At 46.1% G+C, this 24874-nt stretch overlaps 1 protein-coding gene across 4 annotated transcripts in view; it reads left to right on the top strand.

The window, feature by feature from the left end:
* The window catches only part of LOC138504325 (uncharacterized), a 319698-nt gene that overhangs the window by 18846 nt on the left and 275978 nt on the right, over positions 1–24874 (top strand). The window contains exons 1-2 of one of the 4 annotated variants that reach the window (XM_069624744.1): positions 13958–14044; positions 22093–22311. The exons of 2 other annotated variants lie outside the window; for them this stretch is intronic. In XM_069624744.1, the coding sequence (XP_069480845.1) occupies positions 22309–22311 (3 nt within the window). In that variant the 5' untranslated portion in view covers positions 13958–14044; positions 22093–22308. Of the gene's footprint in view, positions 1–13954; positions 14045–22092; positions 22312–24874 lie in introns of those variants that run through there. One more of the 4 variants, XM_069624743.1, reaches the window with a different exon arrangement.

The following is a 24874-nucleotide window of genomic DNA, read 5'->3' as shown; positions in this document are numbered from 1 at the left end:
CCAGCCATTAATACGTTTGGGAATAGTCAGTTTCCACCCATCAGCTTTCACAATATAATTCTCTTGTTTTTTTCACTGAATCTTCTTCTTGTAGTTCACGCAACACTCTAAGTTTCTGCTTCCCAGATTCTACCAGTAGCTGCTTTTTTTCCTCTGCCTTTCCTTTTAAGGCCTTAATTAGTCCCTCTGCATCACAATAGGATTTCATTATTTAGTCAAATGTTTTCTGCGTCTTAATGCACTGTTTCTTGGCTGTGGCTATGAAAAAGGCAAGTTGAACCTTCAAAATGTGACTATCGTAATCAATGCAACAAACTTTTTGCTTGAGCTGTATACTGGGGTAAGTGACTCACCTTAAGCGTGATCCTATCCGTCCCCTTGGATTTTTGCTTATTATTGTGCTCTTTGGCGCTTTACCTCCCTCTGCATGCAGCTACCCACAACTCAGTCTAGTTGCACAATACTCTGAACTAGACTATGGTGCCTGAGGGCGTTCAACCCATAATGCTTTGCCAATAACATAGAGAAATCATGTAGACCATCTGTACTTTAGAGAGTTACTCTAGAGGAAAGAAATGCTGTAAAAGAGTGGTGGGCATTGTGCAGCACTCATCTGTATGTGTGAAAAAAGGGAATGCCTGCGCGTAGGGACGTCAGTTGTTCCCTCCTCCCCCAAACATCAAATAGATGAACACAAAAATATACATTGCTTACCAGCTGACTAGAAAAGCACTACTGCCTTGAAATCCTTTACTTCACATGTTTCTCTTCTCCTTTCATCAAGACCCTCTATCAGCCATTTACAATTAATTTCACCAGGAATTGCCAAAGGCTCAAAGTCGGAATCAAAGAAAAGCACATTAAAGAATGCCTTGATTTGAGTTATTGCCTTAAAGAAGAAATGAAAAAGTAAATTTAGTATGCTTCAAGTATTTGTGAACCGTGTCTGTATCCAAAACCATTCATTTATAGTGGGCTTACTATGAATGTTCCTGCCCGATGTGTCCCAATTTGTGAGTGAAGCACCTCTAGGTGCTTGATAACTTCCTCCAAGACTTCACCCATTGTGGCTTCAACTAGTTGCATATGCTCGCTGATAAAATTAGAGGTGGGTGTTCTGGAGAAGCAATATGTTCTTAACTGCAGAGCTCTTGTACCTAAAATGCAGCAGAGTCATTTTGTGTGTGTCCTTTAAAGGAGAAGCACCTGTTTCAGTTTTTTAAATGTAAATATCAACCACAGAGAGTCCCATCTTGCAGACAGCAGCATGTACAGGAAATGATAGGGACAGGAAATAGGAGAGTATGCAGGGATTGAACCCATGACCAAAGTGATCTTTACTGGGGGGAACACAAAATAAATATTACACCTTAGCAGGCAGGCCTTTGCTAATATGAGCGAGGCACTATCCTCCAGAAGGGTCAGAAGTCTCCACCCCACCCCATAAGCATCGCTACTGTGCCATAAATGATGCACTACAGATGAACTAGTGCATCGATCATGAGCAGTGAAAAATGCATGCAAAAAAGTAAAAACCATGGATACATTTTGCAGAGGCATGGCTTCTCACAAATGCGCCATGACGTAATACTTGTAGATAGCTTATTACTTAGAGGGTCGGTGCACCTATCCGAGGAAGGCATGGACCTATTCATGTGGAACATTGTGGGGCATTGCAGCAGCAACAGCGTTAAAGCCAAAGAGGTGCAGCCAGTAGGAGCATTTATCCCCTACTTGGCGATGGTTTGAAAGCAATCAGATTGATCAGTAGAACAGTCATTGTGTGGAATTAGAAAGGGGAAGGAATCACCCCACCCACGAAAAGGGGGCCTCTGTATGCTGAACAGCTAGTGTGCCTTAAGACAGTGGCCTTCAAACTGGGGGGCCCGGGGGATGCTCGGCGTTGGGGGGCTTGAATGATTATGGTGACTGTTTTTTAATAGAAAATATAAGCATTTGTGGGGGACGGAAACTATATTTTTACTCAATGGGGGGGCCACTGAATGGGGGGGGCTTAGCATGAAAAGGCTTGAAAGACCACTGCCTTAAGGGAATAAAGTATTGGTGTGCTGCTCCGACAAAAAAAAAATAAACATCTCAAACAAAACTAAAACTGGTGAACGCAAGTTTCAGCAGCGTTTTTGAGTTTGGGAAGGAAATTACTTTTCCTATGAATGAGTAAAATGCACATTTGAACAACAATAATGTGTCCAGCATGTAGATGGCCTGCTTTAAACAGTGATCCCCACCTGCCTCCCCCCCGCCACAGTGATGTTCATGGCCCATTGATTCCTGTGGTGTCCCTTTCAGGCCAGAAGAAAACAAAACAGGATGAGCAAATAGAGCCAGGAAATACACAAGTGACGGCTGGGGAAAGGAGCACTGCAAAGATTAGGTCAATGAGCCCCCAGCTTCCCTCTGCGAAGCTGGGGGCTTGGTAAAGCCTGGTCATGGCTGAGTTGAGGCAGGCTGGGTCCCGACCTGGCCAGAGCCGTCCCATGGACCATAGGGGTGATGAGGTGATTGCTGGAACACCGGCAATGCGTGCTTTCGTCCCTGCTCACCTCCTCTTTCCTGTGGACTCCCAAGGTGGGGGCACAAAGGGAGAGGAGCGCAGGGGGACTGGCATTGGAGTGATCCGGCCCCCCTGCTCGACTCCTCTCCCCACACGTTTGCCTTTGTAGGTCCACAGGGGGAGAGGGAAGCAGAGGGACTCGGAAAGGCCTGAAACGCTTGCTACCCGGCACCCCCTCCAACTGTGGTGTGGGAGGCTGAGCCAAGAAGCGACATCCGTTCCCAGGCAAGAAGAGGCTGGCGGCACCAGCAGGAGACAACAATGCAGCCTGGATGCGCAATCCAAATGCAGGAAAGCTCACGTCCAGGCTGCATTTATTTCCTGTTTCGTGGCCACGTCCCATCACGTCGCACTGACGGAGCATGTGGATGGGGGGCTAGTGGCTCGGCATGCACAATTGAGGCAAAAAAAAGTATTTTCACATTTCCCGCCGTCCTGGATCACACGCCCCACAGATTGAAGAGCTCTACCTACACTATGGCTATTTTTAAGGCGAAATACTCAATTGTTGTTATCTTGCTGGCAAGACTACATAGCAGTTTGCATTTTCACTGTATAGTAGCATAGTATATATGAACATACAGGCACCTAGTCAGTGAGGGAACGCAGGGAAATGCAGGAACTCTGTCCTATACAGTCAGACAGCTGAAGAAACGCCCTGAGGGGTATGGGAGTCAAGAAAGACATCTTGTGGTAGTACAAACAGACTCTGGCCGGTACAGCTCAATGCACTGCCTGGAAGCACTGAGCGGTAAAGTTAGGCACATCTCCCTGCAATGCTCCAATCAGAACCCCTCACCCCGTCAAGGCAGTAAAGTTACAGAAATCATGCCAAGGGAACTTCATGCCGTTGTAGCAGTGCAGAAAAAGAAGCAAGCATGCGGCTGTGGTAAAAATTGGATCGACATGGGGCTTAATTTCCAACTGGGTGAGCTCATTGCTGTTTTAACAGTGAAAGCCACGTTGCGCAGATGAGGGTGAAGAAAGAAGCGTATAAACCGACTTGCTGCTGGCAGCCGAATCTGCCCTGAAATTCCCTCGGTTTGCACGGCGCGGCCATAAATCACTTCTGTTTGGGGGTGGGTGGGGTTGGGGATAATATCAGCCAAGAAGACACATAAAGATCTGCTGTGCTGCAACCAAAATAAAAATAGGAAAAACAAACACACCGGCATCTAAATATACCTGGCGCTTCGAAACACTTCAGAGATGTATACGCATCTTATAAATACACAATAAAAAATAAATACCTGCTTGTACACGGCATGGACAGGGTTGCCAGGTCGGAAGGAAAAAATAAGTTGAATTGCCTTCCAAAACAAGCTGACTCTCATTCAAATAAGCAGAAAATACAAACACACACCTAAAACGCTGTGGATAGGTCTCAAAATGAAGAACCATAACACAATAGCATAAATATACATAAATTGTTAGAACAAAACTATTTTATTATAATTGCATTTTTATAACAGTTTGTATCTCTTGTTTCCATTTCTTGATAGGTTATTTAAGTTTATATCATTGGCTTCTCTGGTCCTTCGCCAAACTGGTCCTTGGCGAGACGTTCTCCTTTGATCGTCGTCTTTTTGAGTCTGTCCCCCCTACTGGCCCTAGGCTCCCTTTCATAGTTCCTAGGTAGCCCTGCATGATGTGTGACAATGTGGGCATCTCCTGGTGAAGACTGGGCTGCTATTTCTGTCCTTCCCGTGATAGGTATGGCTTAAAAGTACCAGCATGCAAGGGAAAATCAAGGGCTGGCTCATTTCATGCATGAAACAGGCTCACAGGGCATCTATTCCCTTGTGAGTTGCTCCTCTGGCCTGTTGCGCTCCTGGTCTCCTGGTGAGTCATTCTTCTCTGGTCTGTCACCCTTCTGGTCCTTGGCGGGTCACTGTCCTCGGCTCATCCGGTCCATCAGACCTCTGGTCATTGTCTCTCCTGTGAGTTTCTCCTCTGTTCCATTATTTCCCTGGTACTTAACATGTGCTGCCTGGTTGGCTTTGTCAGCTGATGATCCAAATCCATCTACATTATACCATTATCCCATGTAAGACCGGCCACTGCCATACTTGCGAACATGCATCATTCCATTTGGGAAATTCTAGTTCAGTCCAGATTTTAACTTTACATTCTGGGACTTTCAGTCCTGGATTTCCATATTGTAAACCTAGGAGTATAAGTACCAGAATACAAAGTTAAAAGTGGGACTGGACTAGTTGCTACAGTGGGGCATGTTGGCATACATGCAATGCTACAATTGGAGTGTCTGAGGAGTCAGCGGACAGTCATAATTGAGGTCCTGTGAAACTGATTAGAAACCGTGTGCCCTACATTTTTTTGCCATGGCTTACTGTCACCTGATCTAGCAAGAGGTAGCCTAAAATTACATATGACATAACAAGGCATTGATGTAAGCAAATAAATGTGCCCCATTGTTGTCAAATTGAAAAGGGTGTCCGCAGTTATTAGATGGTCTGTTGTGCAAGATATAGTAATAGTAAACACCTGAAAGTCGTTCTATATACCACTGTAATCAACATCACATCTCCAAACACAACAACCCCACAGGAACAACGCAGGTTGCACAATGGAATGTACACCATCGACAGCCAATTTCGGTAAGTAATACACTAGCTCACAACAGATGCACAAACTCAATCCTCCATACTCCTCAAACACCACTCTGGCATGCAATACAATCACACCATTTACGTTACCAAACTTGAGCGCACATTATCCACTGCTTCAGACAACTCACACCCAAGAGAACCCTATCTTATCTTATCTGTACTTATCAACATTGCTACAAAGCAACCTTGCGTGCTGATAAGTTAGCCCATACCACACCTCCTTCAGATCCTGAAATTAAAAAAAACGGTGAAAACGGTAGACTGTGTGCTATACAAGACATAGCATAACAGGGCATAGCAAGGTGTTTCATTCATTCTGCTGTGTGGCATTAATCTGGACATCTCATGTACTTTGGTGACTGGCAGAAAAGGGAGAGGAATTTAATGTTGGCTCTGTTCAGGCCAGCGTTCTTTACTAGAAGAGATTAAATGATTTGTCCAAGATCACACAGTTTGTTTATAGTGGGTTAAAAGTCTAGCTTCATTGTTACAGTTTAGGAGCTTGAATGCATACCTTTCATGCTTTTGTACAAATAGTTAAATGTTGTATGTCATGGCCCACATTAATACTGTCTTACAGAGCAGCGCTCTAAAGTTTCGCAAGGCCATGTTCGAGAAAGACATCCAGTCCCGTTTTTGCTTGGAATTCTGTGACTTGTAGTTTTCCTAAATTCTAAGTGGGGTAAAAAACTTCAAATCCCAGAATCCAAGGAAAGAAATCAGGACTGGATGGTCTTTTCACGCATGGCTTGGTAACTTGAGTGCTCTGATAATTTTATTTGCAAAATACACATCTCATATTAAAGCAACCTTACAATGTGTCAATTCTCAGAAAAACATGTTCAGCTACACGATTATTTGTTTAGTTTTATTTTTTCATTTAATCAGTGGAAAACTAGAAGTCACAGGATCTAAAATAATGCAGGCCTGAAATATATTTTTTTACCCTACTGTATTTTTTTCACTTTGAGAATGCTAATAAAAGTTATGTAGCAACGTAATTTGGATAAAGAATGGTTATCACAAACTCCTGGCTTTCTATTGTGCAATACAGAACAATACATAACAGTCATATTTTGAGTGTCAGGGGCTTTCTGTTCTGCATATGTTTAGGCATTTGGCATTGATGGGGCACCTATTGGCTAGCTTACGATCTGTGGGGGGCCTTTCGGATGCAAAGGTCCCATCAGTTCCAAATGCCTAAGCATATGAAAAAGGAAGAGGTTGAGCTATTGGTTTCGTGAAAATGACATCCAGTGCGGCTAGGCAGGCTCCTGGAGGTGGACACTCCTGTCCAGTTGTTTGCGGCCAGGTGGGTATAGTTGCCATGACCACTGTGGGCCACAGACAAACTGAATACAGAGACATTTCTGTGGTATGAGTACTATGATGTAGTTGTAATGTGGTGTCCCTTTAAATGAGGGAATGTTTGGTCATGACGAGAAGCATGTCATGGCAGCGTCATGTAAGTTAATAAAAGGGGCCACTGCAGGCACGTGCGGCACTGCAGTGGGAGACCCAGTTACCGGCAACGCCTGTCTACTGTTGTCCTTTTGTTTGAGTGTTCACCCGTGTGACCACGGCCGTGAGTCCTGTCTCGGCCTGTGAGCCCACAGCGCTGAGGCATAGGTGTGCTAGGTGCCCCGAGTGCAGCAAGCTCAGCTGGTGATCCAACTGACAGGGGGTGCTCCCTCTGCTACAACGAACTGCGTGCCCGCAGTACTCCAGGTGATCCTGGAACCCATGTCCCGCTCCGGTGCCCCGGAAGCGGGACATAACAGTAGTCACATATTGATTTAAAATGAGCAATTTGATGATTTCTAGTACTCAGACCTTGACGAATTCTGTATTTGTCAAAGTGTGATGGCAGCTGTAATGGTTTGGGAATAGTACAGAGCTGTATCAGACCTGAGGTCCAAGGAACAATATTAAGCCATAGCTCTCAACTCACCCGCTTTTGGCGGGTGTCACCCGCCTTGCAAAGGGCTGACTCACCCGCCAAGCCTCCTGCACGCCCATTCATTCCAATGGGCGTCTCACCTGCCAGAAACAAAATCGGGTGATTTCACCCGTCTTTGCGAGACAAATGGTTGAGAGCTATGCTAAGTGGGGGGGTGATGTGCGTGTGGCGGGTGTCATCTTGGATCAGTGTGTCTGGCTTGCATGAATGAGCCGTTTGTGATGGAGCATATTTGAAGGGTGCGTTTGAGATTTCCCATAAATCGTTTCACCATTCCGTTTGCTTGTGGCCATAATGGTGTAACCGTGTGATGCTGGAATCCTAGGTGTTCAGCGAACATGGCAAAGTCGTGCCCACTGAATGGAGGCCCATTGTCCGATTTGACTCTGGAAGGAATGCCATAGTTGGCAAATGTCTTATCCAAAGCTGGTATGACGGCCTGAGCACTGGTAGAGTGGATCAGATGTACTTCTGGGAATCGTGACATCTCGTCGATGTTTACTAGTGCGTATTAGCCATTGGCTAACGGCCCAAACATGTCAACCGCCACTTAGGCCCACACTTGCAGCGGCATTTCAGATGGTCGGATGGGCTCACGGAATGTGCGCGGAGCCACTGCCTGGCATGGTAGGCATTTCTTTAGCAGCTTTTCCACTCGTTCGTCTATGGATGTGAACCACACCTTGGTCCTTAACTGTTGTTTAGTTGATACAATGCCTCTGTGCCGTGCGTATGCAATGTCTAACACTTGGTCTTGTAGTGTTGCAGGAATTACAAGTCTGTTTTCCTTCAGTAGCAGGCCCTCGGGTGATGTGGACAGGGTTTGGCGGACGAGCTTGAATGTGCGAAAATGTTGTTCCTCCTCAGCAGACATGAGTGGCATTCCTCTCTGCTTGCACTGTCATAGATTTGAGCATAGGCACATTTGAATCGCCTGAATTAGTTTGTCTTTTCTGGTCTCTTTTAGCAATTGAGCTGTAGTTCTGGATTTGGGTAGTGCACTGGTGACCAGGTAGCGTAGGTATTGGTTTGCCTTGTGTGATTGCCGCTCATCACGAGCTGGGAGCTGGTATCTTGAAAGAAAATCTGCTGGATTGCTGTCCTTGCCTGGATGGTGAATTATCTTGAAAGAGTACTCTTGTAGCCTCAGGCCCCACCTGGCAATGCGAGGCAGCATTTTTGCTGTTGGTTTGCCGTAAATCGTGGTAAGAGCCTGGTGGTCAGTGATTATGGTGAACGGTCGCCCGTACAAGAATAAGTGGTAATGTTCGCATGCCCAGACTACTGCCAGGCTTTCTTTTTCGGGTTGAGAGTATGTGCATTCTGTAGTGGGCAAACTTCGGCTTGCGTATGCCACAATTTTTCTTTGGGCGTCTGGGGATGCTCCACGCTTGGATTGCGCTAGAATCGCTCCTAACCCCACGGGGCTGGCGTCTACCGTGAGTTCCGTGTCAAGGTCGGGGTCTTAGTATGCCATACATGAAGTGGTGGCAATCTGTTTTTTGATTTCTTGGAAGGCTTCTTCACATGCGGGTGACCATTGGAATTCCTGATGTTTTCCTGTGAGGAGTTGCAGGGGTGTACTCACAGACGCGAAATCTTGAATGTATTGTGTGCAGTAGTTCGCCAAGCCAAGGAACAAACGTATTGCTGAGACTGATGTGGGTGTGTGCGTTTCTACTAACGCTTGGACCTTTTCAGGGTCGGGTTGCAGTCCATCTTTCGAGAAAATATGTCAGAAGAATTTGACAGTGGACTTGCTAATCTCACATGTATCGGGGTTGAGTGTGAGGTGGGCGTTTTCCAAAGCCATGCAGACTCTTCGCAGGGTGTCATCATGGCTGTCTTGCGTGGTGCCGAATATTAAGATGTCGTCGGAATAGTTTAGGCAGTTGGGGATGTGTTTTATCACCTGATGTATTTCATTCTGAAATATTCCTGCAGCTGAGGATACCCCGAAGCTGAGACTTTTATATCTGAATAGGCCAAGATGCGTTGAGAAGGTGGTGATTGTCATGATCTCTGCTTCCAAAAGATCAGGACTTGCCCGACTCCCTTGGAAGCAGACCCATAACCCCGGTTCCGAGTGCCAGCCAGTCCCAATTGGGACCTTTTGGACCCTGTCCTGGCGCCAGTGGCACCAGGCTCATAAAGATGCCCAGTCCCAGCGCTGGAAGCGCCGGGCTCATAATGCTTGGGTGGACTTACCTGCAGCAGACCATGCTGCTTACTTACCTGCCAGTTGAACCCCTGATCCTCTTCGGTTTGGGACTACTTTTCCTGTTGGGCGGGGCAGGAGCCACTTCCTAGGTTCAGAACACTGGAACTCTTCTGGAAAGCAGGAACTCTTTTCTTACCTAGGCGTGGCTGTGGAAGGAGACACCTAAGCACTACAGGAGGCTATTTAAACCACACCTGATGGATGAATCTTGCTTTGTGTTACTTTGCATTCTCTGCAGCAGAACGCTCATCATGTCTTCTGCTTCTGATCCTGGGTCTAAGGGAACAAAGGCTTACCATCCTGGAATCCAGTCTTCAGCAGCACCTGTAAAGACAAAGAAAGAACAGGTTAGCACTACGGTCTTCAGTGGCAGCGCATCTCTTACCTGGTCCATCGGCTGTCACCAACGCCTCGCGCTGCATTCCGGCATCTGAAAGACAAAGGCTTACCTACTCTTCGCATGCTCCGGAGGTCTTCGCACTGCATTCCGGCATCTGAAAGACAAAAGCTTACCAGCTCTTCGCACGCTCCGGAGGCCTTCGGCGCTGCATCCCGCATCTGAAAGACAAAAGAAGGTGCGTTTAAAGACATTGGGCAACTTTATTACTCACGTGCCATTACTCCTTCCCACGCCGAATCCAGTGGGTATTCCAGCACCCTTCAGCTTCTCTAAAGCTCCGAACTTGTACCTGCAAGATAAAAGGGACAGTTAGTGTGCATCGTGAAGCAGGCTACAAGCGCTTACTTACGTGCTTCCAGGCGCTTCTATTCCTCACGCGGGTTCGATCCTCAACTCTCATCAGCCCGCCATCGCCAGAACCCTGCAAAACAAGAGATATCATTACAAAAGACTTTTAAGACATTTGAAGTGCCCAGAACTTACCGTTCGTGCAGTTAACGACGGACAGCAGTCCTCTGAGGTCAAGAGGCCTGCACCCTTATCCAGTGAAGAAACTGGTTACGGCACCCTGCCCCGAGGCAGATGGAGAGCTCGGCGTTCACTTACCTAAGGTGAGGGCGTTAACCTTTGGGGTTCTACAGGAGAAGAGAAAGGGAAGAGGAGAGAGGCACCCAATAAACCCAGTTCATTAATCCCATATTTTCTATCTGCAGACATCTTACTCTTCGAGTCAGACATACAGTGCACAGAGGTCCAGCCCAAAGAGCCAACCGTGTGTTACACATCACCTTTGAAGATACGGCATTCACCCAGTCAAGACCGGCGCCTCTGCGGGAATCAGGTGAGCTTTACAGTGATGTATGTTGAGGCAGGGTGTAACTCCAGCTGGTGGTATCCCTTGTTCAGGTCTAATTTTGAGAACACTTTGGATCCATGGATCCATGAAGTAACTGCATCATATCAGTCATTCTTGGGGCGAGGTGTCGTTCTCGCTCTATGGCCACGTTTGGGGCCCTCATGTCAATGCATATGCGAATGCTGTCCTTGTTGTCTTTCTTGGGTACTGGTACAATGGGAGACACCCATGGAGTTGGTCCCCATGCTGGCTCTATGATGTCTTGATGCAGCAGTGACTGAATTTCGTCTTGCACATGTTTCTGTATGTTGAGGGGTATGCCTCGGTAGTGTTGTGCCGTTGGGGGTATTTGTGGATTGATATCTAGTTTAACTTGTTTGTCCTTTAGTTTCCCCAGGCCTGTAAAGGGAGCGGGGAACATTTGCTGCATCATGTCTTTTGGGCTAGTGGTATAAGCTGACAATATTTGATACATTATTTGAATGAGTCCCATCTGAATTGCAGATTTGAAGCTTAGGATGCTGCCCCCAGGCACTTCCCCTTTGATGACATATATCTTGATCTTCTGACTCTTGTCCTTGTATTGGCTATGCGCCGTAAACATGCCTTGGCAGTGCAGTGGCTTATTTGAGCCGTAAGGGTATGTCAATGTGTCTGCTTCTTTCAATGTCTTCTTATAGTTAAGTTATTTATACGTTTCATCATTTGACATTGGCGGTCGCTCCCGTGACAATTAGGAATTCCTTGTTTTGCCCATTTATTTGTAGCAGTAAGGTGGGGCTGTATTCTGCTGCTATGCTGTTTCCAATGGCATGTACGTATCCCCTTTTCCGGTCCCCGCTTGATGAGGATGAGTGCTGCGCGGTGAGTCATCTAAATATCTAATCTTTTGTCTGGAATGACGTCTTTGTGATTCATGTCTGGTGCTGGCACCGCAAATAATCTCTTCTTTCCTCCCGCTTTTTCTCTTCACGCGGTTGGTCACGTGGTGCACTTTCTGACTGGTGTCTGGAGGCCGTGGGCGAGTGCCTTGCGCGGGATCTTGAGCTTTCCCGCCTTGGGTTGCGGTCTTGTCTCCATGTGTCTCTGTTGGGTTCTGTCGTTTGGAAGAAATTGATGTTTCTGCACACTGACTGAAAGTGATTCTCACCTCCGCATTTGTCGCAGTTGTGGCCAATGGCAGGGCACGGCCCCAATATGTGGAAATCTGAAACCACACCTCTAGCATTTCTTCTGTTATGCGGGAGAGGGGTCTCTGGTTGTTCTGATGGGGCATACTGATGCGGTGGAAGCTGACTGCGTAATCTTGATGTTGCCTAAGGATTCCGTCTGTAGTGTGAGGGTCGAGTCAGCCCGTGCAAGTTGTAATATTTCCTCTAGCGTTCTGCTTTTCTGAAGTAGTTTCTTTCTGAACTCGTGCGATGCACAGCCGGCTATGGTTTGAGATTTAAGCGCTTGATCTGTTGAATATCTGCCAAAGTCACAATATTTCACCCTCTTTCTTAACCTCATTACAAAATTTTCCATATTTTCACCACTTTCTTGCGTGCATGTGTGGAAGATGTGTCGTTCATAGTCAACGTTTCGCAGCGGTGCGAAGTAGGCATTTAGTGCATCAATAATTCCTTGGAAAGTGTCTGTATTGGATTCAGGCATTTCAAACACAATATCACGCACTATTGGGCCCAGACAATGTAGCAGTACACCTCTTAGTCGGCGCTCCTCCCTTACCCCCGATGCATCTATGTAAATGTGCAGTTCCTTGAGCCATCTAGCCCACCTGGGGGCAAGGCTGCTGGTGTCAGCCATGTCAAATGGCTGCAGGGCTTGTAGTTGTAATGATTCAGACCCACTGTCTTCTTTATGCGAGGCTTGGTGGGGTGTGGAGCTGGTGGGGGGGCTTAGAATTCCACTGTCTGTGTTGTCTTCAGACATGGTTGGGCTTTCCTCTAGTGCTTATGAGGGGCGTTATAAGTAGCTGGCAATGTCTTCAGGCCTTGACAAGTCTCTGTTTCGTCTATGCGGCACACGCGTATGACTGTGTCCTTCCACCGCGTGTAATACGCGACGTGCGTAACACGTGCTGGTATCAGAGCGTTCTGTGCGGAATGCTGCAACCTACACTCGTGCACTGATAAGTCCTTACTTGTAGTTCGTTTTTCTGCCGTGTGTGTTCTGAGCGGCTCTGGTGCTTTCATTTGACGTTTGATTTCTGGCGCAGCGTCACAGTGGCTGAGCTCACCTCCGGACCCCTTCGCCGCTTTGTAGGAACCTCGTCGCCATTGTTAAATGTTAAGCTGGCAGCAATTAGCGCGTATCGGTGCGCCGCAAGCAGGCACAAAAATCAAGAATCAGATGAGTCAATGAAACACGAGACAATAAAGGCACATCTGAATCTGCCTTTATTCAGGCAGTAACTGAAAATCCTGGCGGCAACCCCGTCTCCTTAATCACGTGGGTCACAGCCCACTCATAACTGTAATCAACAGAGGACTGTTCCTCTTGGTAAATAATAACAATAAAGGTAGGACATTACACTAACCATACTTAAAGACTAATTTTCTTCTTATTTGTTGATATCCCTGAACAATGGTGAAGTTTTTGTGTACTGCAGGCAGTCACACTGACCTGCTAGTTAACAGAATAAAATCTATGACATGTATTGTATTGCATGTTTTGCACGTTGGGACACTACAGAACACTGACAATTTAAAGGAAGTTACACCTAAACAATTTGAAATCCTACTTTCACACACGTTTGCTACGTGTCCATATACATCATTGGAACATTAAAGTTAAGTTACACAGCTCGGGCCTACGGCTCTTTCCGGCACGTGTGTAAAACGTAAAATTAAATTGCTGTGAAGTATTGGTCCTATGAAATGTCAAGATGGAAAGGTGGCTCTGCACTGGTTCCCTCAAACAGTGCAACAAGCGAGATGTAGACAAGAGTGAAGTGTGATCGCCGATGACCGTGGAGCCAGCGGCGTGAAACGGGCAATGCAAACAAGCCCAATTACACGCGCACAGATGGTCAAACAAGAGGACAAAAACCGCAACAAGCGACCTTCAAAGATTATAAACCACTTTGGGCAGGACAGCAACACTCCATGATAGAGTGCTCCTTCCTGTGTAATTCTATTCCGTCTTCCTAAGCACGTAGACGCCTATGTAGAAAAGTTACGATTTAACAGAAATACATGAAATACGTCATCGCGCCTTAAAGGCATTTCAGAAAGTGTCGGCACACTTTTAAACAAACACAATGCACTTGGGTCTCATGGGGACTTTATGTATTTTATTTATTGCATTTGTTGACACGTTAAATGTATGATTGATAATCAAAGCAATATAAGGCCTGCGTTTGCCAAGCGCTCACTTCCTGATAACAGGCAGCATCAGGTGAGTGCGTGCGATCCAGCTCTTGTAGTAAATTGCATATGCATTTCTTTTAGCATCGATAAACTTAGACGTGCTCAGCCCTTTGTTGTTATATTGGTAAGAGAAGCCCGTTTGCAACCTCGAGAAATGCACGTTGAAGCTTTAATTCGTTTTATTGTAATTATCATGTGTTGAAATTAAACATGGTAAGTACGTGACTTTCTAAACATCCAGTTTTGAAATTACACAGGGCAGCCTGTTATTGGTATGTAGACACAGTAGCAGCTCCGAAGCTCATTTACGGTACATTTCAGGAATGCTGGCGGATGCAGTAACTGCTGTGCAGCTACTACACAGACCTTGCTCTGGTGTAAATGACTAGATATATAATAATACCTTCGCAGGCTAATGATTGCAGATCACACCTGCCTACATTTGAAAATCAAAAACCCTGAGATGTATGCCCTTCCCACAGTCAGAAAAGACTCCGCCCATTTGCACATGGTCCCGCCCCCTACACCCCACCCACCTGTCAAAAAGGGAAAGGTTGATCATCATTAGAAACACGTTTGCATTTTACAGTGGAATGCAATAAATGTCAATGTCCAAGGACATGCATAACCACGCAAATTGCATAGGACGAATGGCATTCACATTCCATAAATGCAATAAACGCACAAAACCCGATGTTTTCTTCAAATCATGATTTTGAAAACGTTAACATGTGTTTATGTTTTAAACTCCAAGAACCAATATAAAGGGTTTCCCTGGAACTTGCAGTACCGAAATTGGACATTTCACCATAGTTGTTTATTTTTCATGAGGTTATAATGTGCGGTGATGAGGTGTTCAGCCAGCAAACCTGATGGCTGTGGTTCAATCCCTGAGGTCGGCGTAATTCATGAATTCAAAGAGGACCTTCAATGATTCTCATTTTAGTTGGGGGGTACCGAGTCCACTCTCTGAAAAAAAGTGGGTGGACTCTGTCCACCCGTGTGTAGCCTCAACTTGAGCCCTGGCAAACTGGCCAAAAAGAATGGAAGCTGAAAAAACGCGGAATTCCGTTTTTTTGCTTCAGCTTTCATTCTTTTTGGCCAGTTTGCCTTATGGTTTAGTCGCCCTTCAATTTAGGGCGACTTAAACATAAGGCAAACTGGCCAAAAAGAATGATAGTTTAAGCAAAATAAACGCGTAATACTGCATTCGCGCCGTTTCAGGGTCCCGTTCTATCCTCCATCCGATTGGCTGCAAAAGACTGCTGCCGGTAGCCAATCGGATGGAGGATTGACGGGACCCAGAAACTGCCTCGAAAATCCAGAGACACCAGGGTCTTCCCCGGAGACCCGCTGAAATGGTTTAAAACCGGAGTCTCCTGGGGAAACCCAGAGGTTAGGCAGGTATGTTGCAGATGTGTACTGTCTCCAGTTCCAGGGCCTACTCTGAAAGTAATGATTCCCCAGGGCCAATGACTGCAGGTCCGGTACTAATGACCTTTCTGTGGATAATAACTGCAGGCACAGTGTCTATTCCAAGTCCAATGGCTGCAGACACAGAAACAATACCCCGATGAATATCGCAGACACTACCTTCTCTAGCGCTAATTGTAAAGGCCCATTGCATCTTGTGGCTGGGGCGAACGAGTGCAGACACAATACCTGCTCTGGAGCTAATGACTTCTATACAGTACGTTGTACCTGCTCATCAGCTACATCAATACCTGCACTGGTGCAAATAATTACAGACACAGTACCATATCTGGTATACCGATATGATATATTTTATTTATATCGCGTCCATGCACAAGTGTTTGATGGTGCGACAAGGCAAGGGAGGGGTACAAGGGAGGACAAAAACAATCTTACTAGGCCAGTGACATTGAGAACGCGCAAGTGCATGGGAGCGGGAAGGGGGAAGTGCAAGGGGCATGGGGGAAGTGGAAAGTGCTGAACACATGATCTAAACAGCAATCGGTAGTGCGGCCAGCAGGTGGTAATTGCAATAATAAGGTGCAAACAGTGACTAATAAGTGCAGGAAGGGCACCATAAGGTTGCAGATACAGACCCAAGTGCAAGGGTTGCCAGGAGGCATTGCGGGTCTGGGACAGGGTGGGCAGGGATCTGGGCCTGAAATCTGAGGGAATCCAGGTGCCCAGTGCAGAAACAGACAGAGATCAGCAAGGGAGAGGAAGAGAGAAGGCAGAAGCAAAGAGGAAAGTCTTGAGGTGCTTCCGGAACCGAAGATGGTTCTCCTCAAGTTTCAGAGAGACAGGGAGGCTGTTCTAGAGGGAGGCCCCGCAGAAGAAAGAGATCTACCCCTAACTCGTTGCTTGGAGAAGCGACTGGCCTTGAGGGAGTTGGAGGTGGAGGAGCGAAGAGCTTGAGTAGGAAGATATTTCCGAAGGCACAGTTTAAGGTATTGCGGACCTAGGCCCCAGAAGGCCTTGTGGACAATGCAAAGGGTCTTGAATTTAATCCTTGCAGCCACTGGGAGCCAATGAAGAGATTTCAGGGCTGGAGAGATACGATCCCTGGGCTTGAAGCCAAGCACAAGTCTTGCAGTCCTGTTCTGGATGAGTTGCAGAGGGCAGAGAGTAGTAGCAGGCAGATTTAGAAAGAGGATGTTGCAGTAGTCCAGGCTGGAGAGAACCAGACCTCTAGAGACAGTGAAGAATACCTCTGAGGAGGTGCAGTTGGTAGTTTGACTTCTTAGAGACGCCAGAGATGTGTGGAGAAAAGGAAAGCGTGGAGTTGAAGATGGCCCAGAGGTTTTTAGCCGCATAGTTGGGAGCCAAGGGAGAGGGTCAAGGGAGGCCGGTCAGAGAGTGACAGGAAAGGAAGGTGCAGGAGTGCTGATGAGGAGGATCTCTGTCTTATTGGCATTAAGGCAGAGGTCGTTGGTGGCTCACCATTCCTGGATTGCAGACAGTCAGAGATGAGAAAGGGAGAAAAGGTGGCAGAGGGGAGCCTGAAAACAAGCTGTCATCCGCATAGCACTGAAAATTGGAGCAGAGAGCAGCAATGCAGTGGGCAAGGGTTGCCAGGTATTGGTTGAAAAGCCAGGGAGAGAGGTTAGACCCATGGGGAACACCACAAGTGGAGAGTGAGATAGAGGAAAGGAAGGACCCAAGTTGCACCTGGATGGGTCGATGCCAGACGCAATACCTCCTAATCTGTTACATATGACAGAATACCTGCCATGGGCCTTATAACTACAGACACAATACCTGCTCTGCACAGTACGTACTCTGGGGCTAATGATTCCAGTCACAGTAACTGCTCTGGAGCTAATGGTATTCAACATAATACATGCTCATGAGCAAATCTGGGGTTAATGACTGCAGAAACAGTAAAAAACCCATGCACCCTTTCCTTCTTGTGTGTTCTTTCCCATTCCTAATTCACCTCTGACACCTCGAACCACACTCTCTGAAATTAATGTACAGCATAAAAAAGTGATCAGTTAGGGATAAACCATAGTGCCACGATTTTCAAAACGTGTTTGGTGCAACTGATGACATGCTCATTCACTTCACTTGCGCCAAAAAGGTGGTGAACCATTCACAAAGGACATTTAAATGTGTGTATCATAGTTGTTCAAATTGATGTGCTCTTTTTCCAACAAATGCACAACTGCGCAAGTCAGAGGGTGGAAAGGGGTTTTGGGTATTTTCAAGTAAATCCCTATTTTCAAAAGAGGTGCACCTTTTCAAAGCACAGGGAAAAAAAACATTTCCCTGTGCTTATTTGGAACAGCTGCAGGAGGAGGATATCAAATGAATGGGTAGGTCACTTATGATCCTCTCATGCAATGATTGAGTGAATGCTGTGTGTGAATAAGCGAGTGAATGTTAATGTGGGTGTATTCCTGCTGGGCAAGGGAGCTGATTTTTGGCTGCTGAGACAGCACAGTAACAATGCACTTTAAAAAAAAGTATTTTATTGGTATTTTCAACAGTAAGAACACATGTAACCAACAACTCACCCAGTCCTGCCCCCCCACCCCAGAGTCCATAAATTATGTAGGTGGCTCCCAGTCCCAGGTTTCTGTAAGTGACCAGCTCTCTCGCCAGCTGTTGTATGGGCCCTTGAACCGTTTGAGAACCCCCTCCCATAGTCCTCGTCTCCCCTAGAAACAGCCATATCTCCTCCCAGCTTACTGTGAAGGCACCCTCCTCAAGTGTAGCGAGCACTCACCCCAGCAATCTCATTTTCTTCAGGCACCATGCTGCCCGCCAGTCCCGCTGAGGTGATGCAGGACAATGTCCCAGACTGAGAGAAACCTTTGGTGATCCCCTTGAATTGAATATGTCACCCACTCCAGTGCCACAAAGTTTAGATTTTACTAACCCATTCATGTTCTGTGGGGGCAGCTTTTTGTTTCCATTTGTGTGCCACCACAAGCATTGCTGCCACTATCAGGATGATGTACATCTTTCTTTGAGCTTTCAAGGGTAGATTTTCCAGAACTCCGCCCATTCCCAGGCTGGCCATCATTGTGTTTTCTGGCATCTGACTCCCAAAAATACTGTTAATTGCTGCACACCGTCATGTTCCAATAAGGCTTTAGGACTGGGAATTCCCACCAGATATGCTTCTGTACAGGAGGACGGAGCAACCTCTGACTGGCCCATAGGATCAGGGCTCACCCTCGAGTACTTTTAAGACGAGATAGCTGCACCTTGAGGAGGATGGGGTACAGGATTCTCTTACTCCAACACAAATCAATAGGGACAAGTCAATGGTTTGGCAAAGGAAAGTCCGTTTAATGAAAGTACAAAAAACGGGGAAACAAATGGAAACCAACAGTGATGCGATCGCCTGTCTCGCTTCAACTCCCCCGATCTTCATTCTAACAGTAACAGTTATACCCAAAGTTCGTCATCATTGACGTGTAACACTCATACGTTTGTCATACAATTCTATTGGTTGGAAAAGGTAACTTAAGTATAGGTGCTATATCTGTATATTGTAACAGAGCGTGAGGATTGGATAACTCTTATTGGGTGGGCGTCTACACCCATCCCTCTACATCACTCGTGATAGACGTCACTACAAGTACAAAGTCTTATTGGTTACACAGCTATAGGACGCTAGATTATTTGGTCCATTGTGATTGGGTGGGTTACACCCCTAGACATAAATCTCCACTTTAATTAGCAGCATGCAGAATAGACACCCAGGTGCCTTGTACCCCAAGATTCACCCTGCCTCCCTTCCATCAATCACTACTTTAGGGCTATGTGTCAATTAGTTGGCTGAGGATGGCCTCGAAACTGTAGCTTCTTATCAGGAAAAGTTATGGCATCCTCGCGTTCTGGGTGACATCAAACGTTGGTACCTCTTCACCCTTGGCTGGTCACGTGTCTGTTCACCGTGAATCTGCTTCATTTTCCTTCTCTTTGTGTATTTGATTCTTCCGTAGCCTCGCCACCTGCCTGGGACCTCTATATCTCAACCTTCAGTGGCTGGCTGCTATGCTCTGAAGTTTCGATTCTTTGAGGTTGCCGTTCTCCTCCCTTCCTTAGGTTGACCTCAAATTCCAGGGCATGGGCTGCTTCTTACGGAGTTTCGATTCCGCTCATTCCTGGCTTTAGCTGGAATATTGCAGCCTGGGATTTATTCTGCTTTTACAAAATGGAGTCGCACTTGTATAGTGTGCTTAATTGAGGTAGATATATAATTGGCGCTTGCCGCTCTTTTCTTCTAAGCATTGCAAGCTGTACCGTTTCCTTGGCTTCTTGCGTTCCAAGCCTATTTACAGGCATTTAGTTTATTGGATATTTTCATCCTTCCTTTATGGTTACGTTCTTTGTGCTGCAACGTTGTTTCTTCTTTTAAGTCTGTCACACCATTATTCATAACTTTTCGTCTTGTGTGTCATCCTTTAGCCGTTGTTTCGTTCATCTGTGAGTCTGTCCGGGCCCATGTGTCGTCACCACTCGCCTTCCATTAAGGCTCTATGGGTCTCTTCGGGGACAGTCTGCAAGTAGTCTTAATTTCATGTTAACTGCTGGTACGGTTGTCTCAGTGGGTACCGGGCTGCCCAAGGTTGTCTGGTTATTGGCACTTCAACAGGTATTGCTCTTCTGATGGGCACTGGGCAGAGTCCTAGAGCTGCTCTCTGTTGGCTCATTTGTTCCTCATACGTCACATACCTTGGCGAATGTTCCTGGTACCTCGAACTGAGGGTCTGGGGTGCAGGCCATGTCTGGGACCTCCTCTACACTTCCACAATCACAGATCCCCCCCCACACTCCCTCCAGCAGAGCGCTGACGCGGTTGGTTAGAATGTATGTCGTTTTTTCTGGGGTGAGATGCCATTGAACCATTATCTTAACCCACATTTCCTGAATCTGGATGGCTTGCGTGAGCTTGGGGATAACTGCCCATAACTGAGCCCAAAGTTCCCGCTCCAGCGGCTGCCCCATTGAAGTTTCCTACTGCTCCATATAGTGCCATGCCTGGCTTCTTGCCCCTTCTGCTATAATCCCATATAATGCTCCTATCAAATGCCTGTCCCTGTGTCTATCATTATGTAGAGGAGCATCCGAATGCCTCTGCAGGAAGTCCCGCCCCCCCTATTGCCTGTATGTTGGAAGTCTGAAACGGCACCATGCTTGACACCAGTAGTAATGACCACACCACGACGAGTCTTCGAGAAAAGGTATCGGTTAAGAAATCCATACCAGATATATGCACGAAGATATGACAATCTCTTATAAGAGGTCCCCAAAGGAGTATGAAAACGAGAGAAAGAGAAGCTGGTGGCATCACAAGAAGTGAGAGTGACGCACTAAGAAGATACGAAGATGTATGGACCTTTATAGAAACTGATGACGAAATAAGGAATAGAGTGAACGTTCCTATGCAGAAAAGAAGATTGCATGTGTGTGTGATGCACTGCAGAAAATGCAAGCCATTCAATGAATGCACAGATGCAGCAACACAAGTAGAATAAGTGATCATAGAAGCTGGCTATATGTAGTGAATAGACTGCAGGCAAAGTCGCCATTATATATGTAGAAACTGGACATCAGTATCACAATTTAGTAAACTCATACCCACAGAGAAAGAAGGAACCGAAAACTGTGTCGCAGCAAACATAGCTGGGTGCATGGAAGAAGCGAGAAGGGCTGTCTGGCATGGTGTCAAGACTGAATGCAGCCATGAACTGGTTATCTATCCTCAAAGAACAGTGAACGTGAGAAGCTGAATTATCCTTCGTAACGATGCAAGGAAGGAACACCTGAGTGCTAAGTTTATTAATTCAAGACAATTAAATGCTATAAAATGGGCCTAATTACGGTCTCCTGTCGGTGAGCCAAGGATGGAAATAGGAGTTGGGCATGCAGACCAGATCTGTGATAAGCGTGTACCCATACTCCCTCATATTCCCAGAGATGAGAATACATTGCAAGGCCAAGTTCAAAGGCAAATCTTCATGGCAGAAAGCATGGCGATGAGAGATGTTGGGCTAATTGGGTGGCAAAGCAAAGTCATGTCCAGATCCCGGCACCTGGGTATGAGCTTGCGTACTGCTTAGGAGCTGAATGTTCAGACATGGCACAAGTGTGCCAACCAGTTTTAGAGGGCCATATGATTAAGGGCCTTATAGTTTAAGAACCAATAGTATTCTGTGTTCTTAATAAGTGTTGAGGATGACTTGCACTAGAGGCAGGCTTAAGTTGTCCGCCTGACAGTAGATGTCCTATCACAACCCGACCCTGTATAGAAAGTATACTTGGATGTTCCCCTTGAGCCAACCACAATCCCTCATAGGTTTTTCTCACTTGCCAAGTAGTATGACATCACTTATGACGAATGTTTAGAATATAAGTGTGTTTTTATGTAAAACGTATTGAGAACTCGAGTGAACGTCTGTCGATATCGGTTGTAACTTCCTGTTTTAGACAATTGATATTAAAACAGTCAAATTGAGTCGGTCTGATTATTTGGTGTAAGAGTTACTCTGCATGCCATCCTTTGCGTGACATGATACTGATTAAGGACCTTATGTTCACGTGGTAGCAATGTCAGATGGTTCTGACCCATCAACCTTTTAACTCCAGATTTTCGGACGATCGGACATCTTCTGCCATTTAGCCGGAAGATTTCAGGGTTTCCTGTGGAGAGCGGCCGAATAGAAAACTTGCAAGAAAATCGAGACGGTGGGCAGGGTCCCTCTTTGACGAAATCCCTACCTAGTTTCCACAGTCGCTTTGCAGACGGAAGGCGAAAGTGGTCGGTTGAAGGACGATACCGAGGGCCTTGATTAATACGAACGAATGGTGAGTAGATTGAGGGCAATGGCAAAATAAGGGGTCACGATTGTGGTAATTTTAAAGTAATGGGAAATATTGTGTGAAGAGATGGAGACAGCGCCTAACAAGTCCTGGCTTAAGGGTCGTCTCACACTCCAGTCAGAGTCTCTAGGCTGCGTGTAAACAGGTTTGCATAAGGAGACAATCTAAACTCTGTGACAGAGTAATTGTTTAGAGGCAAAGAGGAAAGTGATCACAGGATATTTTTTGTATATGTGTAGAGTCGACTAGTTTGTCTTGTTTGTTGAAGGAGAAATATTGAGGAGGCAGTAGAATCTGTAAAATTATTGTTGAGAAGAATTGAGAAGCTATAAGTAGACACTTTAGTTGAGAGATTGATAGTAATCCTGAGACAGACAGAGATAATTGAAAAGGGTAGAGGTTTGAGCGGCGATTGTTGGAGCGCACTCATATTTGTTGTTTTATATAGTATTGAAAAGCGGTGGAAGCCGTTTTGTAAAAACTGTAGTATTTACATTCAATTGAGACTTGTCACAATGGGAGATATCACTCCTCTTATCATTTATGCAACACATTGCCAAAGCACATGCCCAAGCTGAAACAGTATAGTGCGGAATGGGTGAAAGGCACGGCAGATAAGATGTTCATGCCGTGGCCACAAGGGGATCACTGTCAAAAGCGGTATTGCAACACACGACCACATACTTGCACGCTGCGTACAAGGGAAAAACATGTGAGAAAAGGTTAGCTATTTCAGAGCTTTGGAAATGTAACAGGAAGAGAAGGAAGATCCGCCACCAGATGAGTGGCTGCTTAGCCAGTGTAAGGAGCAAGGTGTCGAGCCTTCGGATCCCCTTACGTCGCCTGAAGGGAAAGGCATTGATATGGAAGACGTAGGGTTGTATCCATTAAGGGAACTGAAGGCGGCGGCAGAGTATAGTAATCCGATATACGAACCGCCCGCGTATAGCAGTGACGATAGTCCACAGGCGAGTAAGAGAAAAGAGGAGCTCTTTAGCATCATACAAGATAAAGAAGAGCAGAGTGAGCGATCAAATGTGTCAACAGAAATAGGTTTTAAATAGATTTAAAGATGCAAAGGAGAATAAGATGAAGCTGACGAGATAACGCTTGGAAGTAAGACAAAGAGAAGATAAAGATGAACAGGATAGAAAAGACAGAATGTGAAAAAAGCCTGAATGAAGACAAACACAAATGAGAGAGCAGAGAGCGGCGAGAACAGATGTGTCAGGAGGAGCAACTAAAGAAAGAAGAGCAGAAGAGAAAATAAACTGTGATGGTAGACAGAGACTGATTGAAGATAAGGATAGAAGAGAAAGGAAGAGAGAAGAGGAAGAAGCGCAAAAATGAAGGGACAAAGGGATGAAGAGAAGAAGAAGAAAGGAGAGCAGGAGAGAAGAGCTAAGATAAGAGGAGGATAGAATCCAAAGAGAGGCGAGAAAATGAAGGAAATTAGATGAAGAACTAGAACGAAAGCCTTGTTCGAAGGGAGCCAATAGGGCCAAATCCAGCAATATGATGGGACAAAATAGAAAGTTTCTTCCGATGAAGGAAGCAACGCTAGGGGCATCTAGAGTAGCATTAGAAGTGGAAAAATCTGACATAGGAAGCATCGGAGTTAGGATTGATAAGGCCTATCAGGAATTAAAGGGAGGTTGCAGTTATGAAATTCGAGGGGAAAGGTGATGCGCCCCCGCATTTAAACCTTGAAACAAAGAGGAAAATCTGTTTTGTTTTGAGCATAGAGCCTTGTCCTTAAGTAGACTTAACCTGGACCAGGGTGAAGGGGAGGGTAGTCATACTTCTTGGGGACAAGATATGTCAGACGAAGAAAGAGAATCTATCCTGGGGGAGGGGGAAGAAGTGCATGCGCCTCCGAAGGCAGCCTGCAGAGAGACAAGGAAGTAAGATGGTCAGATCTGGAACAACCTAAGGAAAGGACGCCAGATCCCATACCATATCCGGAACGTCCTCGAGGACGATCATATAGTGATAAGGGAGAATCACCGCCATATGTGAGCAGGTTAAGATCGTTACCAGCGAGGAGATGGTCAGGAATGGTCCCCGCCGTGGATAGACAGCCGATGGGAGCCAATTGCAGATTAGGGTTTACACTGTTTCCCTTACTGGAAAAAGAAGGAGCAAGACCAAAGTATATTCCATGGCCGCAGATGGACAATGATAATTTAAGGTGCAAGCTCCTGAGTTTGACATCCGGCGCTGCGAAATGGATATATGAGTTAGTAAAGGTGACAGGAGGAAACACATTGGCCATAGGGGACATTAAGGGTCTCTTGGCAACTATTATTGGAGAGAGAGCTGATGACATATGGAGGAGAGCAGGATATGCAGGTGTGACAGCACAAAACACAGCACATGACGGGATACCGTTTAATTATTGCAGAGTAGACATGTGGAGGGCTCTCCGGGTACTGTATCCTGACACATCAGATATCTGTGCAATTATGACACGTAAGATGAAAGAAGTTGACCCTATTCAGGATATTCAAGAGCGGTGGCAACTTGAAATGAAGGATCCGTGGAAGAA

The sequence above is a fragment of the Ambystoma mexicanum genome, chromosome 11, assembly GCF_040938575.1.
Source record: "Ambystoma mexicanum isolate Mex_15411 chromosome 11, UKY_AmexF1_1, whole genome shotgun sequence".
In the NCBI taxonomy this organism is placed as follows: domain Eukaryota; kingdom Metazoa; phylum Chordata; class Amphibia; order Caudata; family Ambystomatidae; genus Ambystoma; species Ambystoma mexicanum.
The sequence above is the reverse complement of the archived record's forward strand: the minus strand, read 5'-3'. Positions and strand labels throughout refer to the sequence as shown.